The sequence below is a fragment of the Panicum virgatum genome, chromosome 1K (assembly GCF_016808335.1).
Source record: "Panicum virgatum strain AP13 chromosome 1K, P.virgatum_v5, whole genome shotgun sequence".
In the NCBI taxonomy this organism is placed as follows: Eukaryota; Viridiplantae; Streptophyta; class Magnoliopsida; order Poales; family Poaceae; genus Panicum; species Panicum virgatum.
The window spans coordinates 49591771-49616237 of NC_053136.1; the positions used below are offsets into that span (position 1 = coordinate 49591771).

The window sequence follows — 24467 nt, forward strand, 5'->3', positions numbered from 1 at the left end:
TATGTAAAACTTTAGAACATGCTTGCAAGAATTAAACTAGATAAATGAAAAAAATCTCATTAGCATCCTTTAGCTCTTTTCTTCTAGCTAAAGTTTAGGTATATTTTTAAGATTTTGCTAATGTTTAGCACACCTATTAGCACTTATATTTGGATAAACTAGTGATAAAGTTTAACAACTTTATGTATTAGCACTTGATCAAACGGAGCTTGTGACTCCTCTAATTATACATCTATAACTAACTAAAAAAGAGATTGACTGTTTCTGAACGAAGGCACGTGAGCTGAGCTCTAGTGAGTGACTGGTAAGGTCAGTCTCAGTGGGAATGTCATCACAGTTATCTAGACTGGAATATTAAGAACTGTATCAGTGGAGTGTTATGGTGATGACACTCCTCTCACATTTCATGAGACTTCTCTCTTCTCTCTCCTCATACTATTAGTACATGTTAGTAAATTTTAATGTTTATAATACTCTTATGATATTTCCATTGAGATTGGCCTAACTAATCCACACCTCTCACTCCCGGCTACAGTCCTCCCGTCTCCTGTCCGGTGGGCCAGTGCGCGATCTAACGGTGTCCGCGCCTCAGGCACGGGTGCGGTTGTATGTCACTTAAGGCGATGCATCTCCCACCATCACCTGAAGATCCGGTTGTATATGTGGTGGGCCGCATTTCAGCCCAATAAATATGACCGTTTGCGTGTAAAGAGAGAAAAGACATATGTATGCATGCAGATAAGATAAAACAATGACATCATCCATTTGCAAACATAGTTGAAACAAGAAAAATCCATAAGTTTCAGAGGGAATATCCAAATTAAATTCTGATTGCAGCATCATATTTCTTGCGTCAAGATCTTTAAAACAAGACCACACTTGACTATATTTGAAGAATTTTATTTTTTAAATATTTTTTTGATAAAGCTGGAACGTATAGACTACAGCGAACAAATATATATCTCTTTGCGAACAAAATATTAAACCTGACGAACAAATAATAGTACACTACGGAACATTGAACAAAAAAATTAGGGATGCATGTGTCAGATAAATAACAAAGAGATTATGTGCATGCATATAAAAAAGACAACAAAGATGACATCATCTATATGCATGTAAATTTTAAACTAATAAAAATTATTACTGTTAAACCATATATCTAAATTAAATTTAGATTGCACCATTATATTTCTTGTTATAAATTTGAATTGTACCATTATCATTTTATGACAAGATTTTCATAACTAAATAAATAATTTCGGGTTCCGAGAATGAATAATTATTTTTACAAAAAAAAATTAAATATAGCAAACACTCAATAACGTACAAAGAACAAAATATAATACATCACGAATATTTAATTGTATAGGATAGATATGAAAAATGAATATCACGAATAAGTGAGTTAACATCACGGAATAATTTAATCTACAAAGCGAACAAATTAGTCAACATCACAGAACAATTTAATCTCCAAAACGAACAATTTAATTTTATTGACGGAAGAAGTCAATGTAAAATTCAACGAAGAAAACTGAAAACAAAAATAGGAAAAGAAGAAAGAAGAAAAATATGTTAAAACGAACAAATGAAATGAGTTATAAAATAGAGAAAACATCTACTTAGAAATAGAAGAAAAATAAGCAAATAAAAGGAAAAAGAAAATAAAAAAATAAAGTAAGACTAAAAAGATTTGTACAATAGATAAAAGAGAAAGTGTGTGACGGAAGGGGAAAATGGATGGGAGAAACCAAACTATTACTGGATGGAAAAAAAAGTGCAGAAAAAATAAAACGAGAAACAACAAAACTACATATTTTCTTCTTGCATGTAACGTGTGATGGCATTCCGCTTCACATCAACTAGCAGCATGTAGTAGAGAGACAGCCTAACTTCATGTGTGCGTAGCACATCAATTAGTAGCATGTAGCAGAGAGATGTGGGACTCTGAGTTAGCACCTTAGGCCACGAGAAAAAAAGAGAAAAATGCACGGCAACCAGTGCAAATAGTCGAATTTGTCAAATGATACACGCAGATTTCTTCACGCGATGGCTTATCCTTTTGTAGCGGGCGTGATATATAGCCTCCGCCCTCAGGCACACCGCTCACGTGGGATCACCCCTGCACGCGGCGCTCCGCTCCCCGACCCGGCCGTGTTAACTCTCCGCTCCCGCACCGCTTCCCACCATCCCGACAGTCCCATCCGCCACGTCTCGCGATCCCTGCCGTCCACGTGTATCCACCCACCTCGTGTACACCTCCCCGGTGCCGCCTACCACGACCCCCTCGGGTTAATCGGACACGTCCGCGGGGTTATCAACCGCGCCACCGACGCTGGGCCTCCCAAAATAACTTCACTTCCCCACGCGAATCGCTCCGCCTCCTCATTGCCTCCACGCGCCCTGCTTCCGAGGCGCGGATCCACTCGCTCCCCAGCCGGCGCGCCGCGGCCGCCATCTCCGCCACCGGCTCGCGGGCTGCTGCCCCCGGCGCGGCGCGAGCGGCAGGCGGCGGCGTCGTTTGGTGCCGCGTCGGGGTCCCCCCCGCAGCCCGAGATTCGGCTGCGAAAGGAAGGTGATAAGGCGGGGCGCCCGAGAATTGGCAGTAACTGCTGGGTTGCCGCTGGCGGGCGCTCAATCCCGCGTCGGGCTGGGGATTCCTACTGATTTCTTGCCGATTCGGGGCGCGCGAGGTCGCGTCTATATAGCTCGCATTGGCGGCGCGCGGGGGTGGCGTCTCGGCCTCCGCCTCCGCCTCAGAGAGTGGGAGAAGCTCTGCTGCCAGCGGCCAGCGCGGCGCTGGTGGTGCATTGAGTGGAGGCGAGGCGATCCCCATCCGCTCGTGTTCCCGGTGGATTATTGACGTGCGCGGGTGAAGATGCCTCGTGGGGCGGAGTCCCTTTGAATTGATCGCGCGGGGGGGCCTCGCTTGATGGTCTGCAAGGCGGCGATGGGGATCAAGGCGGCCGCGAAGCTCCGGTGCCCGCCTTCGGTGGCCGCCGCGGCGCGGTCGCGCCTGACGCCGTGGATGCTGCGCGCCACCACGACGGTGCTGCTCTGGACCTGCGTCGTGCAGCTCACCACCGTGGGGAACACCTGGGGGCCCCGCGTGCTCAAGGGGTGGCCGTCGTGCCGGACGGCGCGGGAGGCGGCCGCTGCCGCCGCGGCCGCCACCACGCGGCTGGCGATGCCGGAGCCCGTCGTGGTCGTGGAGAAGGCCGCGCTGCCGCCCAAAAGTGAGTGCTAACGCTCTGCTCTGCTTCTCGCTGGATTGCATACACCAAATGTAGACCAACCGAAAATGCGTTTTATGATCATCATTTTTTATTTAGATTTTTCGCATCAGTGACAGCCACTCATTTGGTTGAATACGGTAACCGAGGGATCATGCAGTAATACCTTTTACTACAAAATGGGTAGCAGGCTTCAAGTTTACAGTTGAAGGGTTTTTTTACATGATTTCCAGCTGTTGCTCGAAGTCCTGAGATGGTAATATGTTAATCATTTCAGGACAGGTGGGAAAGTAACGTGTACTGATCTTTTGTAGCTTGTACAAATAACTTATGGCCTATAATTTTCCTTTTCGGTACCAATAATGCTGCATTTCATTACTCGATTTTGTTTTCACTATGGTGTTGGGTGACGACAGACTTAATTTTGCACCTTTAAGAGTATTGTACATTTTTACTAGTTGATAGATTTTCGTGCATATCTTTCAATTTAGCAAAAAAAAAAACAGAGCATTGTTGTTAGTATAAATTGATCTGAATATATGATTACTAAGGCCTGTGAGCCTCGAATCTATCACAATGTTGGCAGTATTAACTGCAGGATAACCTTTCTTCATGTGCATCAGAGCATGTCATTTAGTTCCTTGTTTATCCTAAATATTTGTTTTGTCCATTTTTCTGTCAGGAATTTACAGAAACAATGGTTATTTGATGGTTTCATGCAATGGCGGGCTTAACCAAATGCGAGCCGCTGTAAGGGATTTTAAGACTCCCCATATAGTCATTTGCTAAAGAAAAAAACAATGTTTTCTAGTATCTAATATGAAGCATCCTTGCCTTTGCCCTGATGAATCAGATATGCGATATGGTTGTAATTGCAAGATATTTGAATGTGACTTTAATAGTCCCTGAGTTGGATAAGACATCGTTCTGGAATGACCCGAGGTTTGTTTACTTTTCGCAAATTTTCCTTTCCCCCATTTTCTTTCTTGAACCATTAGTGGATTTTATACTATTATTGAAATGCAATATAGTTATGCAGACCTCGTTTTCTCCTTGTTTCAGCGAATTTCAAGATATATTCGATACTGAACATTTTATAACATCTCTTAGAGATGAGGTTCGTATACTTAGAGAATTGCCACCCAGAGTAAAGAGAAGAGTGGAATTAGGGAAATTTCACTCGATGCCTCCTATCAGTTGGTCGGATATCTCTTACTACCATAAGCAGGTCAGATATGTCTGATGTTTAGCTCATTACTCCATACCGCACTGAATGTTGCTATTTGATGATGATCATTTCTTCATCCTGTGCAGATTCTTCCTTTGATTCAGAAGTACAAGGTCCTCCATCTGAATAGAACTGATGCTAGGTTGGCAAATAATGGTCTGCCTCTGGAGATCCAGAGATTGCGTTGCAGGGTGAATTATGCTGCACTGAAATTTACGCCCCAAATTGAAGAGTTAGGAAAGAGAGTAATTAGAATACTCCGTCAAAATGGCCCCTTCTTAGTTCTTCATTTACGATATGAGATGGACATGCTTGCTTTCTCTGGCTGTACTAAAGGCTGCACCCCTAAAGAAGCTGAGGAGCTTACAAGAATGAGGTACGATTCTTCTGCTTACCATTTATTCCTGCCTCTTGGTTCACGTCACTTATGATGTAGAGTATTTGTATTAAGTAAATCACGTTTTGTCCTCCGCATACTGACAGTGAAGTTACTCAAACTTCAGGTATGCTTACCCATGGTGGAAAGAGAAAGTAATAAACTCTTTTGTGAAAAGAAAAGACGGTCTTTGCCCTTTGACCCCAGAGGAGATTGCTCTTGTCCTTAGAGCATTGGGCATTGACCAAAACATGCAAATATATATCGCAGCTGGTGAGATATATGGTGGAAAGCACAGAATGGCTTCTCTTACCTCGGCTTACCCTAACGTGGTATGGACTAAATGACTAAATTCACCTATAACACCACTGCTGTACTGTGCTGTAATCAACCAACATGTCTCCATTTTTTTGCTGATGGCTGTTGTTCTGACAATGATGTGCAGGTTCGGAAGGAGACAATTCTGAAACCTTCTGATCTCATGTTCTTTCAGAACCATTCATCACAAATGGCAGCACTGGACTACTTGGTATCACTGGAAAGTCACATTTTTGTTCCAACATATGATGGCAACATGGCTAAAGTCATCGAGGGCCACCGCAGGTATCTATTATCTCAACTTAATCCATATCATATTGAAGGACCAACATATTAGAGTTGATCAATGCCAGTCCTTTCTAAATTTTTACGCTAAAGATTTGCACTCTATTTTTCATCAAGGAAGTTCTGCATCAGAAGTATTTCATCTCTTATAGAAAAACAGTAACATGTAAGTGTTGTTTTCTTATACAGGTACATGGGCTTCAAGAAAACAATCTTGTTGGATCGAAAACTTATAGTTGAGCTGGTAGATCAGTATACTAGTGGATCTTTGCGGTGGGATGAGTTCTCTTCATTGATCAAGGCTGTCCATGCCAACCGTATGGGATCAGCTGCCACCAGGACAGTGATCCCGGACAGACCCAAAGAAGAGGACTACTTCTATGCCAACCCTCAAGAATGCCTGCGAGATCCCAATCTGCTTCGAACATCGTGATCTTTTCAGCACTCCTCTTGCCATTCTTTCTGTAACTTGGCGTGGCTGAGCTTAAGATGATCCATCAATCCTCGGAGAGCCCGTCCGATGGAGAGCTAGCATGCTGTTGGTTGCAGTTCATAACCATGGAAGGTCTGCGGCAACGGTTGGTTTAGAAACTAGAAAGGGTGATTGATACTTGAATGTAGATGGTACATAGATGATAGGCATACTACTGGCACGGCGAGGCAAGTCTCTTGATTACACCAGCAAATGCAAAGCTGACGTTCATGTTTAGATGTTGTAATTTCCATAAGAATGATCTTTGTAAGGGACGTTGTTCGAAAGAGAAAAGAATTGATGTTTTTTTACCCCCAAAAGAAGTTAATTGATATCACTATTGTATTATCCAAATGTTGGTTCAACAATTGGATAACAAAACAGGGCATATGCCTCCTGAATCTGTTAACGTTTCTAAGATCATCTCCACCCAAAAAAATTCTTCTCCACTAATTTTGCCCCAACCAGGATGTTCTCTAGCTTGGGAAAAAAATCTGTCAGTAAACACTGTTGAAATTTCACGGTTGCCGAGCAGATCCGCTTGCTAGCGTGCGCCTTGTTTTCAGCGATGATTAGGATAGGATTAGCCTTGATCGGCGAGCAGTTCTGGGAGAGTGGGAGGCTAATTGGGCGTACAGTGCCACGGCGTTGTCTTATCGAAGGACGCCGTCAGCACTCAGCAGTGGCGAGTATCCAGAGTTCCAGACCCCTGCGTCGCTGCCCAGATCCGTCCTGGGGTTGCTAGATTAGTCGTTTCGATGAGACGCAACGTCATTTTGGGCTCCGCAAAGACCCAGAGCGCGCGGCCTGGCTGTGAATCTCTCCACTGTAGGAGTAACTTCGAACTCAGAATAAGGTGATCGATGCGTGGTGTGTACGTCGCGCACCTTGCTCGTCAACGCGCGCCTCCTCCGATCCCTAGATGCATCGAGGCGCTGCGCTTCATCAAATGGGACTATCGGAGGGAGTACATTCGGTAGCTCGCGAGTTCGCGCGCCTTGTTTTCAGTGAGGACTGACCTTAACGCACGCAAGAGCAGTCTTGGGATCGGGTACGCTACCAGTGGCCTGGTAGTCGCGTCAGAGCGTGGTGCTGGATTGCAGTTGCAGTGCTCAATGCAGAAACGGCACCCCTGGGCTCTTGTGCCGCCGTTGCTGCCGCCAACACAGACGCGCAGGTGCGCCCGTGTTACCGGCGGATGCAGTACTGTGTTGGTAAAGCAATCAAAAGTTCAGAAAACATCTCTGCTTCGGTAGCTCTGTTCAGCGTAACTTGATAATCTGACCATGCTCGGCCTCCCGTTCCCGTCTACTAGTAGGCCATTAACGAAACTGAGAAAGGTAACTGAAGCACTCACGCACCGAGTAAAACGATATGTGCAATTAGATTTGCAATTTACCTTTAAAACTTAAGTTGAAAATTGCAAAACTTGGAGAACGTGGATGCCTAACTTGGCTCTCCACGTTTGCTTGTTTATATACTAGAACGGAAAATCTGAGCGTAGACTAGAGAAGGTGACGGAACGTCAGCCCGGTCCGATGATGAACAAACAAGGAGCCAAGGAGGGACTTTTGGAGGACTGAAAAGTATCTGAAAATGTTGGTAGGAGTTTCGCAGGCCGGTCCGGAAGCTGCAGAGTGCATTTTCAGTAATCGAGGGGTTCAACTCATATCGTTTCCACCTCCAAGCACACGCTGCTTGCTGTGGGCCGTGGCCATGGATTTTTGTCACCACCCGATTTGGTTCGTGCAAGCTCTGTTTCTTGTTTCTCTGTTGGTGTCTCACTGACTCGGTGCAAGTTCATCGTAGCACGCAGCGGCGCTCCGGCGAGCCACCGCGTGCGACAGTTTTTGCCCGCAGGATCAGGCCAGGGCGCACCGAGCTAGACGTCATGCCAGCCGGCCTGGCGTCGCGGTAACGGAACAGGAACCTGCTCGCCCAAAGCGCGCACCGGCGCGGGGACGAGGCACGGTGCTGCTGGTCTGGTCGGTGCTTGAAGCACCCGCCATTGTTGAATGGTCGATCGTGTTCGTCCAGCACCAGCAGAGGAGGCACCACGCGCGCGGCGGTGCGCGGACGCCGGGTTCCCGTCTGGATCTGGTCACCCAGCGCCACGGTGTCCGGCGCCGCGCCGCGCTTGCTGGGATGCGAGCGGCCTTCTCGCCTCCTCGAGGAGAACGCGGCGGCGTTCCACGAGCTCAGGGATGGAAGCCCTGTCCCGATCCCTTGCATCGAGCCACCTGCTGGGCGTCAGGAGAGCGCCGGCGCCGGCACCTTGTCGCCGGCCGGCGTGGTTGGTCCGCGGCCTGCTGAACCGCCCCCGGTCAACAAAGGGTAAATCCCGTCGGAGGAAGCAAGCAGGGGCGCCGCCGGGAAGGAGGAGTATGTTGAGGGAACCGCTTCCAGGGACGCGGCGGCGCTCCGGCGAGCCACGGCGTGCGGTGGGCGGGGCGTCCTGGGCTCCTGTCAAAGAACCGAGGGTGGACGGTAGCTGTAACAACGTCCGGGGGTGGACGGTATTTCAAATACCGTCCACCCCGGGCCCTCGGTAGCGGTCGGATCTTGCACGTGCGGTCCAGATCTTGCGTGGACTGAGCGGCCAGTCAGGGACTCGGTCGTCCTCCTCGTCAACCTCGCGTCAGGCTGGCGCGCGCTGAAACGGCGCCGCGCCAAGGTGGAGGCCGCCGGCGCCGGACGACGAGAGCACGATTTCTGCGCGCGCGGCGGCGTAGCTCGGGCTCGGAGCCCTCGGAGGGAATCGAGGACCCATCTTGGGATGGGCGAAAGCGTCCGCCGTGGGGAGGAGGGCTCCACCTCAAGGACCGCAACATGCCGCGCGCGGAGACGGCGAAGCTGGGGCGCTTGGTCGCCGTACCGCGGGCCCGAGCTGTTCGGCGGTGGCGGTGGCGGTGGAGAACGTCGCCGCGTGGTTTCTCTGGGGAATGGGGACTGCTACCTCGCGCCGGACATGGCCTGAGATCGGGATGCTGTCCGGTCTGCCAGCAAGCAAGCTAAGCATCGCCGTCCGAGACGGGCAGGCAGGCAGCTGCTACGCCACCGCTGGCCGGCTGTTCCCTCTCCCCTGGCTAAGCTGCTTCATCTCTACATCCAATGGCCCAATGCAATGGCAGGGAGATTTAGAGAGAAAAGGAGTTGTACATGAGTAGGACTCAGTGTTTGAATCTATACAAGAGATATTGCCGACTACAACTAAATCAACCGATTTCTAGTCTGAACCAATTCCTCTACATGTTCTAGATTACATGTATTATGGAATATATCAGTAATTCTAACAAAAAATAATTTGATCGACCTCCAGATTGCCTCCTGCACTGAGGGAAGTATAAGCAAGGGACGGTCCGGACATTGTACGCTAGCAGCAGCCATTGTGCTGTGCACACACCTTGGCGGCAGCGGCAGCAGTTAGCCTGCCTAGGACTCATCCTCGTCAACGAAGTCCATGGCGTCGTCATCGTTGGACATGAATGTGGTGGAGATAGATGTGGGGTTATGGGCCGCATTGTATGTACTGCAAAGTTTCATGGTCCAATCATCCAATGGATTCTGCACAGCGAGAGCTAGGAGAAGTCTTCACGGGGGCTGTCGGCGGCCGCCCTCTCGCTGCGCAGCACGGCCACACCGGCAATGCCGGAGCGGCGTCGCTGTTCCACACAACAAACTACGGCGAGATCGTTCTTTCTCTGCCCTTCAAATCAACGCAGAAGTCCACGGCCGGATCGCGTGGGCGTTCTCCCGTAGCGGTGAGCGCCGACGGTGTGCGATGGGCGGCCGCCAGCCGGCCGGGCGAGCCCGCACAGGAGCTGGAGGACGCGCGGAAGCGGTGAGCGCCCGCGGTAGAGGTCTGCACGGCGTGGCTGCCAGTCATCGATGGCGACGGGCAGCCCGAGCTCAGTCATCGATACCGTCCACACACGGCGGAGCAACTTGTCATCACGCGTGCCTCGCCGCCAGCGCCTCCATGGGAGCCCGTGGACCAGGCGCACGCGCGGGCCGGCAGCCGTGGAAGTTCACGCGGACGAACGCCGACGATGTCTGATGGGGTGGACTGCACAGCGACGCGGGCGGCGAGCCGCACCGGCGGCGTGCTATGCCCATGGGCGCGGCGTGCGTGTACATCCAATTAGCCGGGGTGGGTAAGGAGAAAGATATAGCGTCGGGGCCTCCATCATTTTCTCCGAAGCTGCCATAGCTCGCCGTGGAAGCCAGGACGGCGTGGCCACCGTCGGTGGCGACGGGCGGCCCGAGCTCAACTGCTCAAGGGTGGGTCGTCGTTTGAAATACCGTCCATGGGTGGACGGTAAATGAAATACCGTCCACCCTCTGGGGTCTGTCAACCGTCAGATTTGACCTGGACGGCCGCGATCAACGCCGCAAGCCAGGGAGACCCTTTCCTCTCTCTGGGCGCTCGACCACCGTTCCCAGCTCCGGCGTCCACGATTCTTCGCGTCGAGCTCCGGCGAGGTGAGCGGAGGCACCGCCCAGGAAGGCAGCAGCCGCAGGCATGCGAGGCTTCGTGCCTCCTGCCCTGCGCGCCTTGATTGCCTGCGAGGTAGCGAGGCCCTGCCGCCTTCCTCGCGCGCTCGGCCGCTTGCCGCTCCGCGGCTCCGCCTGGCCTGACTCGCCGAGACGCCGACCAGCAGAGCAACAAGGAAGAGCCGAAGAGGTCCGTGGAGAGACGTGGGCGTGGCTCCGAGATCATAGCGGCGGGGTGGGCCATCGCCAATCCTCGACGACCACCTGCTCGTGCGCGGCGCGGCCACGCGCGGCGTCGCGGCACACGGCGGATCAACCTGTCATCACGTGCTTCGCCGCCAGCGCCTCCACGGGAGCCCGTGGACTAGGCGCAGGAGTGGGCCGGCAGTCGTGGACGTTCGCGCGGACGAACGCCGACGAGGTCTGATAGGGCGGAGTGCACAGCGAGGCGGGCAGCGAGCCGCACCGGCGTGGGCACGGCGTACGTGGACATCCGATTAGCCGGGGTGGGTGAGGAGAAAGCTACACGGCGTCATGGCCTCCATATTCTGCTCCGAAGCTGCGATAGCCCGTCGTGGAAGCCAGGACGGCGTGGTCACCGTCGGTGGAGACGGGCGGCCCGAGCTCAAGGGGTCGTCGTCGTTTGAATTGCCGTCCAGGGGTGGACGGTAAATGAAATACCGTCCACCCTCTGGAGTCTGTTAACCGTCAGATTTGACCTGGACGGCCGCGATCAAAGCCGCAAGCCAGGGAGACCCTTTTCCTCTCTCTGGGCGCTCGACCACAGTTCCCAGCTCCGGCGTCCACGATTCTTCGCGTCGAGCTCCGGCGAGGTGAGCGGAGGCACCGCCCAGGAAGGCAGCAGCCGCAGGCATGCGAGGCTTCCTTCCCTCTTGCCTGCGCGCCGCGCCCTCCATTGCCGGCGTCAGCCGCCGGCGAGCAACCGCAGGCATGTGAGGCTTCCTCCCCTCTTCCCTACGCGCCGCGCCCTCCATTGTCGGACGGCATGTCGCGCGGTGCTCCCGCTTAGTTCCCGGCGACTACCCTGTCAGATTGTCAGTTTCACGCAAGATTCATCTCAAGCTAACAGTGTCATATCAGAGTTTTTCATGATGGCATTTCTGAATCTCATCCCACCTCGGCATCAAACGTCTGGGATTTATGCACGGCAAGCTAAAGCTGGATAACCAAGTGAACCAGGTAGTCGCAATTGCAAAGCGATTTCTGAGGAGCCAATGTAGGCGAAGCTGGATGGGGGCTCCTATATAACTTCTGGAAGATAAATAAGCGATCTATCTATAAAGTTCACTAACGAATAATAAAAACCCAACAACAATGGAGCAACATGAGCACCGCTAACTAGGTCAGAACTATGAACTTTTCCTTTTACATTGTTGCACTGAGATTTTAGTTACTTCGTGACAAATCACATTTGAGATTTCACTGCATTACTAATTCGTTATTTTTGCTAGAGATAGTGCATGCAGCATGCATCCAATGTGAAATAATAGATTCAACATTTGCAAAAGTTAAGTTCAACATTTCAAATAAACTACTTCAACATTTATGCAATAATGTTGAAATGGTATAACTAAAATGTTGAAATAGTACACCTAATTTGTTGAGTTTTTTAAAATATAAATAATATATGCAAATTGGATCTCATTTTGTTATATTAATTATGAACAACGTCTATGTTCAAACAGAATTTAAATTGGGTATATGGTTTGAAAGTTATGGTCATTTGAATATTTTGTTAACAAAGTAACACGCACCCCGATGCAAGTCAGGTGCAAGTCTGGTAGGGCCGTGCGGAGCTCCGGGCCGTGCAGTTATGTCTCTTTTTTTCCGGATTCCTAATCCGCCTCCGTTTATCACCGTTAGATGTATATTACGCACAAATTTTAAAGTGGAAGTTTGATAGCTTTCCCGCCTTTCCGGAAGATGTATAGGATTAGCCAAGCTGGATCGGCGTGTGCTACTGCTAGCGGACAAGGCCCAGCCCAGGCGCCCAGCCACAACGATGCTGCGGCAAACATAACTAAATAATAATAAACTCTAATTTTTGCATCAAGTTCATAGAGTGTGAACCTTAATCCGCCTAAAATGAAAATAAATTGTTATTGTGGCCTGTGATGATTCGGAATTTTAGGCACTTTTCCTTTTGGTGCCAGAGTATACAGAAGAGACTATAAAGTAGATTTGTTTTCAAATCCATTTAAACTTTTATGTGGCCTAGAACTATAATAAGATCCACTATACCATTAAGGTACTCTCTCATTATTTAAGTATTGATTTATTTCACGTTTTGTTTGCTATGCTTGGTTTGATATTTATAGATTTGAAACATTGTAGCATTTTTTTTCGGTATTGAAATGGCTTCAAATGAAAATATGATGAGCTATAAAGTTGTAGACCTCTCAGAGAGCTACATTCTTCATATAAATTTTATCTTTATATGAGTCCATATGATGAAGTTATATTTTTTTTTGAAAGCAGCCCACCGTGTACAAAAATGGATCACCGTTGACCATACCAAGTGGTAAGACATGCTTAAATTGCTATAAGTTTGGGCAAGAAGTCAGTTTGCGTTCTTGTAATGGAGAGATGACTTTTTGTTAAACTTTTATAAGGTAGATGTAATTATGAAAAATCTATAAAAAATCGGTAACTGAAAAATGGGACCCTTTTCCCTCAGAGGCTCATACAACTCGGCTTCCCTTATGGCCCATTAACAATCTCAATCTTTGCCTAACAAAATCATCGCGATGAGCAGAGCCACGATCAGGCTTGGCCCTAAATGGGATGCGGTCCAGCTTAGGATCTCGCAGGCCGCACTTAACATCACATCATCACATAAAAAGAAAGCCCATTGGGGACTCCCTCCCGGGCTCGCGCCCATCCGGCCCATGTGATACCCGCCTCGTCCCCAGATTTCTATCCATCTTCCGGAAGAAATTTACTTATCTATCTTCCACTTTATAATTCGCATGCAATCAGTTGCCCGAACGAGACGGGCTGAGCCTGAGCGGCTGGCCCATCAACAGGAGCACCTGGGAGCACGCTGGAGGCTAGTCTGGATAGGGTGGCAGGCTATTGCTAGTGGATGGATCGTTTGATTTTCTAAAGTTCAAACGTGATTTCCTCTCAAATGGTGCATCCAACAAAGAACCCAACAATAAACCCAACAATATGGTGCAGACTATGGGAATATAGAGGAAAGAACGATGAAGATCAGATCAAGCATCTAGATATGGTGCTTATTGATGAAAAGGTACATTGCTCTGCTGTTAGTCTATCAGACAATAAACCCAACATCTATTATATTATGTACATCAATTCAACAGAAAACTCATCCAGCAGGTAGAACTTCAAATATACTTCATTCCTACTGTACTCACGTCACACCATTCTTACAGTTAAATTAGAGGATCTCCACCACTTATACTTTACCTACTATCAATAAATTCCTACTTCTTCATTAACACACATACATTGACAGGGTGATTCCATATATGCTGAAGTACCTGATGATATTCTCTCGAAGTTTCAACCTATTCTGCATGAGGGACAAATTATCTCCATAAGAAGAATAACAGTAGACAGAGCAAAGGCAATATATAGAGCTGTTGACAATCCCTTGATGATCAGGCTAAATCAGTACACATAAATTGCAGAACCAAAAGACCCAGCACCTGATTTCCCAAAATATACATTCTCATTGACACCAATATCGGAGTTAAATCAATACATTGGGAACCAAGGCGCATTCCTAGGTACGTACAAAGAACAAAAAACATAATATCGTTTTGAGCTACCTAAATCTGGCATCATGTTTTTATTTAATAAGGCAATGCCCATTCCTTGCAGATGTCATAGGAAAGATCACAACTGTTTCAAATGCGGCAACAATGGAGACAAGTTCAGGCACTATTAAGCTGAGAAGGATAATCCATTTGGTTGATCACAGGTATACTACAACATCTATATTTGCATATTATTCGTTTCCTCCCGTACTTAATTAATGCTTCTTTTTTCCTTTCAAATAACTATACGCAGTGAAAACATGATCGAACTATCATTATTTGGACCAAGAGCACAGGAATTTGACGGGGACACAGTGTATGAAGTTGGACGAAAGTCTCATGTGATAGCAATATTTGTTGGAACTTCTATGAAGCAGTACAAGGGGTCACCTCCTTTCTTAAGTGGAACAGCTGCATGCAGATGGTATGTCAATGAAAATGATGTCACTGAAATAAGAGATTTCTACAAACGGTAAGGCATTATACTAATCACAAAATCTATCATACACACTTCTTATATGTTACAGCTACTGACTGATAACTCTTCAAAATTCGTACAGTTTACCAATCCAAGCAGAACCAGTTAAAAAACTGCATCTCAAAAACCATGAAGAAATCCAGAGACAAATTGAAACAAAGAGTTTGTTAGAGTTAAGAGAAATCAATCCATTTGATCATGCGGTACACAAACACAACTAAACTATTTGGTCAATATTTACATTACATATGTTTGCCTACTCTCCTATTTAAAAATTGGCATTTACAGGGCTTCAAGTTTGAGTGCACTGCAGTAATAATTCAAGTAGCCCAGAACCAATATTGGTGCTATCCAGCCTGCACAGCTTGTGGCTCAAGATCAATTTTTGATGGAGGAAAATATCATTGTTCCAAGGACGGTTGCACAGGCACAAGTATTGAGCATAGGTATGATATATATTCTCTAACCAACAGTGGACTCAGTTTGTTTGCGTACAAATCAATTAATTAAATTCTATGCACCTCCCACGAACTATTTCATTCTCCTTTACAGATACAAAGTTTGTCTTATAGCAAGCGATACAACATGGCAGCTCCGATTCATGCTATTCCAAGATCGAGCAATGCAGCTGATTGGTAAATTTGCAGAAAAGTTGCTTACTACGTATAGAAAAAGCGACACTCCACTAGAAATTTCAGCACTTGTTGGTCAGAAATTCACTTTTATTGTTCGAGTACTCCCGGAGAAGAAACTTATTGCTCATGATCCAATGTTTGAAGTATTGAATATAAAGAAAATCTTTGGAAAGCAGTTTCAGATCCCAAATGTTCAAATAGAGAGAAAACCAGCATCTTCTACCACCGCAACTTCTGAGGAACACAACCTTCCACCTCTGGTACCTATTTGTCCCAAGCCATGGGAAAACAAGGTCAATTTTCTCATATCTACTTATATATTTACCAACTGAATGTACTACAGTACTAATGCTACATATTTTCTTATCTCTTTTGTAGTCAACATCTTCTAGCAGTCAGCAGATTTACAATATCGATGACAGCCAAATTCAACTGACTGGGTATTACCCTACCAAATTAATATATCATTCACTAATTTCACCTAATGTATTAACAAACTCATCAAATGACCATGAAAATTTTCTACAGAATATTACAAGACAAGACAGCAAGAAAAACACTGGATATGAAGAACGAAGAACAGGTACTTCAAATAGAGCTCAACAGCTGCATTCAACTAACTCAAAACTCATGCTCTTCCTCTTGATTTATATAGCTCAACCCTTTCATCTTAGTATTTACCGTACAATCTTTTCATACAACTTCAAGACACACATGAAAAGGAACATCTCAGTCAAAAGCCAAAATGGCACATTCATAGATCAGAACCAGTTACAAAGGTACTAATTTCTCAAACTTACTGCAATTCTTTCAATTCCTTTTCATTAACAAAAAATTAATTGTCCATTAATTTGTCTTCTGTTCACAGGACCAGGAGACATCTTTGTCAACCTCTTTTGGATATGTATCTACGTACCTATATCACCTACAATCTTAGCTTAATCTAGGTGTTTTAGTAAATGCACCGTATTTTGTTGTACATATGGTGATGGTCACAAGACAAATACTGATTAGTTCAGAGAAATAGCTCTGATGTTCAGCAAGCCCAAAACTTCTGCTATTTGCAACTACGCAAACCAAAGATACAGCAAAAGTCTGTAATATTTTGGTGTATCATATATGCCATAACAAAAATAATTGTGTGTCTGCCACGAAGCCTGACTCCAAGTGCTAAATAATTAAGCTTTTTTCATACAGCTTCCACATACTTCTCTCTATTGCACTCCCCACGTTGCCCATGCTTCTACGTATCACAGAAATGATGACAAAAAACTAGGAGTTCCACTGCACTGGCCTACAGGTTGTGGCGCGCTATCTTCCACTTTATAATTCGCATGCAATCAGTTGCCCGAACGAGACGGGCTGAGCCTGAGCGGCTGGCCCATCAACAGGAGCACCTGGGAGCACGCTGGAGGCTAGTCTGGATAGGGTGGCAGGCTATTGCTAGTGGATGGATCGTTTGATTTTCTAAAGTTCAAACGTGATTTCCTCTCAAATGGTGCATCCAATTTTAATTTTATTTGAACCACTGCATTCTTCAGAATTATTCTAATAAAATGAGGTCCACTATGGTCATATTTTTTTCTATTTTTATTGTTTTAAAATGTCAACATTTTTAAATATATTGGTTCAATATTTTAGATATACTATTGCAACATTGCCATATAAATGTTGAACTAGTTGATTCAAAAAGTTGAATCAGATTTGAAGAAATGTTGAATACAGTGTCTCAAAATGTTGAACATAATAGATCAACATAACTCATTTTTTTGCAGGTAGTCCAACATAACTCATGTTAAGTAAATTATAAGGACATATAATGAGAAGGAAAAAATTACCATAAGTTCATGACATGTGTTGATGGGCTCATGGTCGCACTGTACAAATTTATTAGCTCCAGTAGGACCATCTGCTGTCTCTGCTAGTGCGTTGTTCTCCATTGGCCATTAGGGCCTTAGCACTTCGCTAGTAAGCAGCAACATATAACAAATCAGGCATGCCTGTTTTTGTTCTGTGGAGGTTCGTGGGCTGCTATGGGCCTATCAGATATATTAGCTGGACTGCTACTGGATCTAAGATGGATAGCCTATCTATCTATCTACCATAAATTATCTAGACGTCTCTTCTCGTCTCTTCTCTAGCTACTGTTGAGAACAGGTGACTGGGAGGCGAATCGCAGCCGGCGCCGATTTCTTCTGTTCCCTTTCCACTCCGGTGGCCGGATCGGCGCCGGAGAGGATGGGGAACGGGGTGTGAGGCTGCCGTTGTATATATTCCTATTTAGTATAGGTAGCTGGAGTTCTCGTAGTGCTCGCAAGACGGAGGCAGGGCTGCAGTGGTCGAATAAGATCCGTCGGCATCCTCTTCGTCTCGCTGGTGAGTCGTACAAGGCTAGTGACGGGCCGGTGTGGTGTGTGCCCCGTGGATCTGGAGCTTCAGATTCTTGTGGGTATTTTGGTGCCTCCTTTGTCTTTGTCGGTGTTGGTCTTTCCGACGATGACCTTTGGAGGTTAGCTTCTCCCTTCCTTGTCTCCGTCGCCGCTGCACAGAGATCTGGAAGGTACGTGTACCAACTCGATGAGCTATCAGGTTGGGTTTTCGATCCCACTTTTTTTGGTGGTTCTGCTCCCCTTCTGGGTTTGTCACCGTCTGGTGACTTGGGGAATCTGATCCTTGAGGCGTCTGATTCCTTGATGTCCGACGATGAGATGGCCGACGGCCATCGCTTCTAGCCGGGTGGTTCAGCGTACATAGAGCACGTCGAAGTCAGCGTGCAGCACAAGACGGCAAAAAAAACCTGTTCTTCGCCGGAGAGGTGGTCGGCTTCAAGCAGTGTGCTCCGGCTGCCGGCGGTGAGGAAGACCGGGAGGAGTTTACAAGGACCGAGTTGTAATCTTTTTTTCTTTGAAGGGTGTTTTTGTAAAATTTGGGCTGTAACCCCAAACAGTTTTATGTGAAATATAAATCCGGTTTCTCAAAAAAAATCTATCTACCAGAACATAGATAGGAGCTCCCGCCTCGTCCCGTCGTCCGTCCTCCCCTCCCCACGACTCCACGGCACGTCAGCAGCCGCACCGCCAACAAACCAACCAATCCTCTCCGTCTCCCATTCGGCCACATCCCCGGAACTCCACAAAAATCTCCACTCCCACCCGCGCGGAGGAGGCAGCAGCCGCCGGCGCCCGCGCGGCGCCACTGCCCCCACCCAAACTCCTCGCCTCGCCTCGCCTCGACCGCCCCCGCGCCGCGCCCCCCAAAAATCTCCACCCCCTACCCGCGCCGAGCAGCGGAAACAAGCCACACCCGCCGCCGCCCATCCCGAAACGCGCGGGCCCCCATGGCATCCGCCGTTTCGCTCCTCCTCCTCTCGTCCCCGCGCCCGCTCCGCGGCGCCGGCCTCCTCCGCGTCCCCCGCCGCGGCGCCCTCCTGCCGCTACCGGGCCCCGCCCAGGCGGCCCCGCCGCCGCGCGCCTCCAACAACAACGACAACAGCGGGGCCGTGGAGGCGCCGGACCGCCTCGTCGCCGCGGTCGCCTACCTCTACCCGTTCCTCGACGGCGCGCACCACGGCCGCTTCCTGCTCGCCCAGTTCCCCGTCTTCAGCGCGCTGCTCCGCCCGCTGGCCCCCGCGGCGCGCCTCTTCCACTCCTCGCCGCTCACGCCCTTCCTCCTCTTCCTCACGCTCTACTTCGCCGTCGTGCGGAACCAGCAGGCCTTCTCCCGCTTCGTCCGCTTCAACGCCATGCAGGCCGTCGCGCTCGACGTGCTGCTCATCTTCCCGGACCTGCTCGCGCAGTCCTTCGCGCCGTCCGGCGGGGTCGGCTTCGAGATCTTCCAGAGCATGGAGAGCACGGTGTTCCTCTTCCTGCTCGTATGCTTGCTGTACGGCGGGGGCGCCTGCCTGCTCGGCAAGACGCCACGGTTGCCCATCGTCGCTGATGCGGCAGAGCGCCAGGTGATGTGACTACACGGTTCCCTTGAATCATGCTGGTGGAAAGGGAAAGGGGGATCTGTGATTCACAGTAGCATCTCGATTTCTCAACGATTCACCGGTGCTTGCTGTAAATCACAAGCTTAGTATAGTTTACATTATTGTCCATAGCTCTAGCTACCAATTTAATGGATGAATTGTGGGAGGTTGATACAGTGATGTTGCAACCTAGTGTACTCCCATCTTTATGGAATTGACAAATTTTGAGAGGGAGCAGTACATATACACTGTTTTACAATCTGAATTGCATTTACAAATGAGGATTGGATGAAGCAGTAGGTTTCTGACTACTCTCCCTAAGCAGTTCCTCTGCATCCGAATGGAAGCCTAGGTCATTAAACGTGTTTGCAATATATAAATAAAAGAATTGCATCAATTGTGGTTTGCTTCTGTTCCTGATCTGGACTATAGACAATGTTTGATGTGACTACAGTTCCCTTGAGTCATGCTGAACTGCTGATAAAAGGGAAATGAGATACGTGATTCACTTCACAGTAATCTCAATTTCACAAGCTTGCTGCAAATCACAAGCTTAGCATAGTTTACATTGTCCATATCTCTAGCTATCAATATAATGGATGAATTGTGGAAGGTTGACACAGTGACGTTGCAACCTAGTGCACCACCATATTTGTTGACAAATTTTGAGAGATTAATACATATACACTTTTTTACAATCTGAATTGCATTTACAAATGAGGAATGAATGAATCGGGAAGGCTTCTGACTACCCTCCCTAAGCAGCTTCCTCTACATTCGAATGGAAGCCTAGGTCAGTAAATGTGATTGCAATATAAGTAAAAGAATTGCATCAATTGTGGTTTGCTTGTGTTCAGTCCTGTTCTGGACTTGGGGATATTTGACTTTTCTAGTTTGAGGTAGAGATCTGGCTTCTGTCAGCACCGAAGCTTCTTGGTCAGATGGATTGTTTCTTCACATTCATTGTCCTGTCAAGTAAGGGTGAAGAGAAGTGGTAAAGAAATGACCGATTGTCTGATTAACCCGTGATGTAGGGACTCTGTAAACATTAACGTGCTGATGTACTTTCATGAGTTGTTATTACCTTCAAATTGCCATGAGTATTACTAGGTTCTGTTGCTCTTTTGTCCATATTGATCTCAACTGATATACTAGCTTGAGATGGGTCTACTCCCGAACTTTTTAGTGCTTGTGTCAACCTGTTTAGCAACCTGCCCCAGATTTAAAAAAAAAAATCTTCTGTTAGATATGGCTAAACTAGCATTCTGTACGCAGCAATAGTTTAGGAACAGACCCTTGAGAGTAAGCATTAGAAAGACTACGAGTATCCTCGTGAAGAGTCTGTTTTTCGTTCTTGCTTGGTGTTTTGTTGCCTGAATCAGAGGTTGACATGCTCAACCATGGTGGCTGTTTGCTAGGTGTGCTGTCATCTGCATTTTGAAGACAATACGGTTGTTAATTCAGGTTTGTTTTATTTATAACTCGTGCTTCTGGCTGTGGCTAGTGGAAAGTGATCAAGAGATGGAAAGGTAAAACAGGCAACTTACCTGCCCAGTTTTGTGGCGTGCTTGTTGCCTTTTGGGAGGAAATGTCGTCTATACTAGTTTCTCCAGCACTGTGTGTGCTGAAGAGAGTAGGTGCCACTGTAGTTTTATTGGAACAGTACTGTTCTTTGTTCATCTCTTGTGTGGGGACTGATGATCCTCCTCCTTGGACTTGAGTAATGCTCTGAGAGACCATGAAAAAGGTTCAAGGAAATATATTATCATTGATGTGTCTTCAGTAAATGCACTTCTGTGTGTGTGAGGAATTACCTCTGTGTTTTTCCAGCATGATCTGTAGTAAACTTTTGCCTAGCAAGAAAAGAAAAAGACGAATGGAAATTAAAATCCAAACGCATCCTTTTTTCCATTTTAAAAGAGACGCGTGATTGTTGTAGAATACTTTGTATACTATATTACTATACTGTGAACATGGTAACATGGCAATGTTAGTATAGTACCCATGGCATGGAGGAATCCTCGTGATTCTTTTGTGGGTGGGCTGACTCGTACTTTTGGACTTTCTCTTGCAAAAACCTTATGTATTCGATAACCTGCGAGCAAAATGTTTATAACTTCGTAAAAAGTTTCTCTGTAACTTGCTGATCAGGATTCAAATCTAGTGCATAGCTGGTGTTGTGTTCTTAGATTTTTTTTTCTATAGCAAAATTCACTCTGAAAAGCGTTCTAGTTCCTACAATGTTGTTTGCATAGGATGTCGATCCAAATTCAGGGGCAAAGTTTTCAAAAAAAAATCAGGGGACAACAAGGCATTATTATATCGCCTGACAGCCGTGGCAAAGTTGATGTTCTGCTTACCTCCAGAAGGAAAGACGCTTTGTCCCTCTTCTGGTCGCCATGTGGCAGAAGTTCACGAAGTATTTCTAGCCTGAAACGAGAGCATATGCACAGATACTTGTTAAAATACACTTGTCAAATTCCATGTAGTGCATCAACTATTCTGCCACAGAATGGAATCCAAGATTTGTGTGCTTCTGGCAGCAGGTTCATGCAATTTCACCATGGGTCATGCATAGCCAGTCTGTTTGTTTCTCAGCTGCTCAATACAGTCCAAAATGGAGTTTTGACCTCAAAGAGCTTGCCTGTCATTTATCTTGGTCCTCCTCCGCTGCTCGGTGGCAGAATGCTTCGATCTCGGCGTGCTGGGCCCCTGATCGCCGCTGCTGCCGCTGCTTCTCCCCTCCCCTCTCGTCGCTGAACATGCAGAGCAACATTCAGGGTCCGAAAATGCTAGAGAACAATGCAACAGTAATTTTTTTTTAACACTCCATGGCGAAAAGACTTTCACCTCTGGATCTTTGATCGGTGCCCGAATCTTGCCACATTGAGGCAGGCCCACTGTGAGCCCTGGCTCCAGATTCCGCTCCGTGCGTGGCCTCCGTTCCGGAGCCATGGAGCACGGGCGCGAACGCGGCCGTGGCGACAACGCCGTGGCCAGCGGGTTGCCCCCTCGGCTGGGCAGTCGACGGCGCCTGCCTGATGCTGAACGTCCCGACGCCGCCCGGCAGGAGATGCTCCTCCGAGTCCGCCTCCAAACCCGACGGTGCCACGCCGATCGCTCCGCCGCCGCCGCGGCGTCGCTTGCCCAGCTTGAGAGGCTTGAGCGAAGTGTGCACCCCCAGATCGTACCCTGCAGCAACCGCGGTGAAACTGCGTGGGTTAGCAAGCCGGTGCATGAGATGACCCCCTGTCGTCTGCGTCCCTCCCGGCCGGCGAGAATTGTGAGCCATGGCGCCTCACCTTGGGCGGAGTGCTGCACCGGCGAGGACGAGCCGCCGCCTCCGGTGTGGAGCGAGAGGAAGTCGTGGGCCGGCTTCTCCCCTGCGAATCACGGGCACAGCATAGCCGTCAGCTTCAGAGGAGGAACTGAAGTGGGAGAGACCGAGAGAGAGGAGAGGCGGCTGGGCCGAGCGGCGACGGCAAGAGCAACGAAAGAACTCGGTCGGCGAGGTCTCTCTCTGCTGCCTGCAGGCGGCATGGTACCTTGGAAGAGCTGCATTGGCACGGGACCCGAGAGATCTCTGGCGCCTGGCAAGCCTGCCGCCGCAGCAGAAAGACGGTGCCTGGATCTTGCTGCCTGCTAGCTAGTACCGACGGAATGTGGCGAATTCGGCTGTCGACTCCACTGAGCTTATTATAGTCAGGTGGAGGCTGGAGCCGTGGAGGCAAAGCCGGAGCCAGGGGGGAGAAGAGAAGAGGGAAGATGTGCCTGCCCTTGCCTGTCTGGTCGTGTTCGTCTCTTTGTCTTCGATGTTTTTATCTTTTGAAATTTGGGGTGTCATCAAAAGTTTACATCATAAACACCAACGAGATTCCAAGGCATTAGCGTGTCGATCACGCGGAGTTATTGCATGCATGTCGGCAATGCGATACACCATGTCCGGGAGTTTCGAATCCTGATGCCACATTTCTGAACGTACGGCTAGCTACCCGCTAATCACGGCAACTGGTTTTACATTGGTACGATCCAACGCTCTTGGACTGAAAAAATAAAAAAACTGCTCACGTAGGAGAACACCGGAGAGAGAGAGAGAGAGAGAGAGAGAGAGAGAGAGAGAGAGAGAGAGAGAGAGAGAGAGAGAGAGAGAGAGAGAGAGAGAGAGAGGGCGCTCCAGGCTAGCTCTCGCCGGCTCACGTGCTCCACCGGTGGCGAGACGAAGCTGTACACCGCCTCGCCGGTGGGCCTCCCCCGGCTTTCTCTCTGTTTCCACCTCCTCCCCATCCGTTGCGCGCACATGCCTAGCCAACGAGGCCGCCCGCTGGCTGTGCTGCCGCGGCGAGACACCCGCGCGCTTTCCGGCAGGACGAGCACCTAGCTATCCGTTAGCGAGCGAGCCGGTGCGCGCCATGCGTGCCTCGCGCGGGCACGTCGCCTCGTGCTCGCTCATGTGCCCGGCGCGTCGTGCTAGCCTAGCTAGCAGCCCAACCAATCGAGAGCGACGCCCGCCACCACGCCGGCCTGCCCTGGCTGTCTGGCTGGCCTCGCGCACGCACGACCCACGCGCCCTCGCACGGTGCCCGACCGACTCACCCTGATGCCGCCAGCCCAGCCAGGCAGCCAGCCAGCGCGCGTCGCCACGTTGCCGCCGCTGCGCTCGCGATCGGCGGGTGCCGCTGCTGCTGGTGGTGGCCTTTACACCCACGAGCCCCCCGAGAGCGATCGGAAAGGGAGGGTGGTGCTGGTGCGCGCGCCCACCTGGCTGGAGCACGAGACCTCGCATCGCATCGCATGGCATCGTGGGGGGCGGGATCGGCCGGCCGGGCGCGCGCGACATGGCACGTTCGACCCCGACGCGCGGACGCGGGCGGTGGCGGGAGGGAATGGGTTGGCGCGGCGCGCGTCACGTCACCGCGGATCACCAACGCGTGTACGATGTGAGCCTGCCCCGTCACCGTCAGCGACCCCGCCGCCGCGCGCGCAGGTACCACGGTGCACGGGCCGCCGGTGGGCGCGCCGCGCCGCCTACGACGCGACCGGGGGTCCAGCACCGGCGCGTGACCCGCGGCGCGTGCACGAACCCAACGAACACCACACGGTCCCCCGGCCGGCCCTGATCGGCAACACCTGCGCAGCGCTGTAGCGCAAGTAGGTGAGGCGGAGGCTAGG

At 49.0% G+C, this 24467-nt stretch overlaps 4 protein-coding genes and 1 long non-coding RNA gene across 6 annotated transcripts; 4 read left to right on the plus strand and 1 right to left on the minus strand.

Moving 5' to 3' along the window:
- Positions 1 to 2362: 2362 nt before the first annotated feature.
- LOC120640426 (rhamnogalacturonan I rhamnosyltransferase 1-like) lies at positions 2363 to 6235 on the plus strand. Of its 2 annotated transcripts, XM_039916252.1 has the most exons (8): positions 2936 to 3239; positions 3919 to 3986; positions 4090 to 4178; positions 4299 to 4464; positions 4551 to 4840; positions 4968 to 5172; positions 5286 to 5443; positions 5633 to 5876. In XM_039916252.1, the coding sequence occupies exons 1-8, from the start codon at positions 2936 to 2938 to the stop codon at positions 5874 to 5876; spliced, it is 1524 nt and encodes a 507-aa protein (XP_039772186.1). The 2 variants fall into 2 exon arrangements, with proteins under 2 accessions (XP_039772180.1, XP_039772186.1); XM_039916246.1 differs by having other exon boundaries at positions 2363 to 3239; positions 4090 to 4464; positions 5633 to 6235.
- Positions 6236 to 13608: 7373 nt separating this feature from the next.
- Positions 13609 to 16018, plus strand: LOC120640440. Its single transcript, XM_039916260.1, has 9 exons — positions 13609 to 13683; positions 13912 to 14185; positions 14280 to 14379; positions 14469 to 14687; positions 14776 to 14896; positions 14982 to 15139; positions 15246 to 15621; positions 15707 to 15768; positions 15857 to 16018. The coding sequence occupies exons 3-9, from the start codon at positions 14321 to 14323 to the stop codon at positions 15972 to 15974; spliced, it is 1113 nt and encodes a 370-aa protein (XP_039772194.1). The 5' UTR covers positions 13609 to 13683; positions 13912 to 14185; positions 14280 to 14320; the 3' UTR covers positions 15975 to 16018.
- Positions 16019 to 16046: 28 nt separating this feature from the next.
- LOC120640443 lies at positions 16047 to 16520 on the plus strand. Its single transcript, XR_005661792.1, has 2 exons — positions 16047 to 16107; positions 16197 to 16520. It is a non-coding gene; the product is annotated as an uncharacterized LOC120640443 (long non-coding RNA).
- A 1841-nt stretch (positions 16521 to 18361) lies between these two features.
- On the plus strand, positions 18362 to 19695 carry LOC120640447 (protein TIC 20-v, chloroplastic-like). The gene has a single exon (XM_039916290.1). It carries the CDS (start codon positions 18666 to 18668, stop codon positions 19290 to 19292), a length of 627 nt encoding a protein of 208 aa, XP_039772224.1. The 5' UTR covers positions 18362 to 18665; the 3' UTR covers positions 19293 to 19695.
- A 231-nt stretch (positions 19696 to 19926) lies between these two features.
- Positions 19927 to 23101, minus strand: LOC120640444 (transcription factor BIM2-like). The gene is made up of 11 exons (XM_039916286.1): positions 22844 to 23101; positions 22601 to 22681; positions 22149 to 22490; positions 21943 to 22054; positions 21659 to 21728; positions 21301 to 21393; positions 21113 to 21151; positions 20846 to 21026; positions 20593 to 20728; positions 20383 to 20509; positions 19927 to 20266 (listed from the first exon to the last, which is right to left on the minus strand). Exons 1-11 carry the CDS (start codon positions 22857 to 22859, stop codon positions 20216 to 20218), a joined length of 1248 nt encoding a protein of 415 aa, XP_039772220.1. The 5' UTR covers positions 22860 to 23101; the 3' UTR covers positions 19927 to 20215.
- Between the last annotated feature and the right edge of the window lie 1366 nt (positions 23102 to 24467).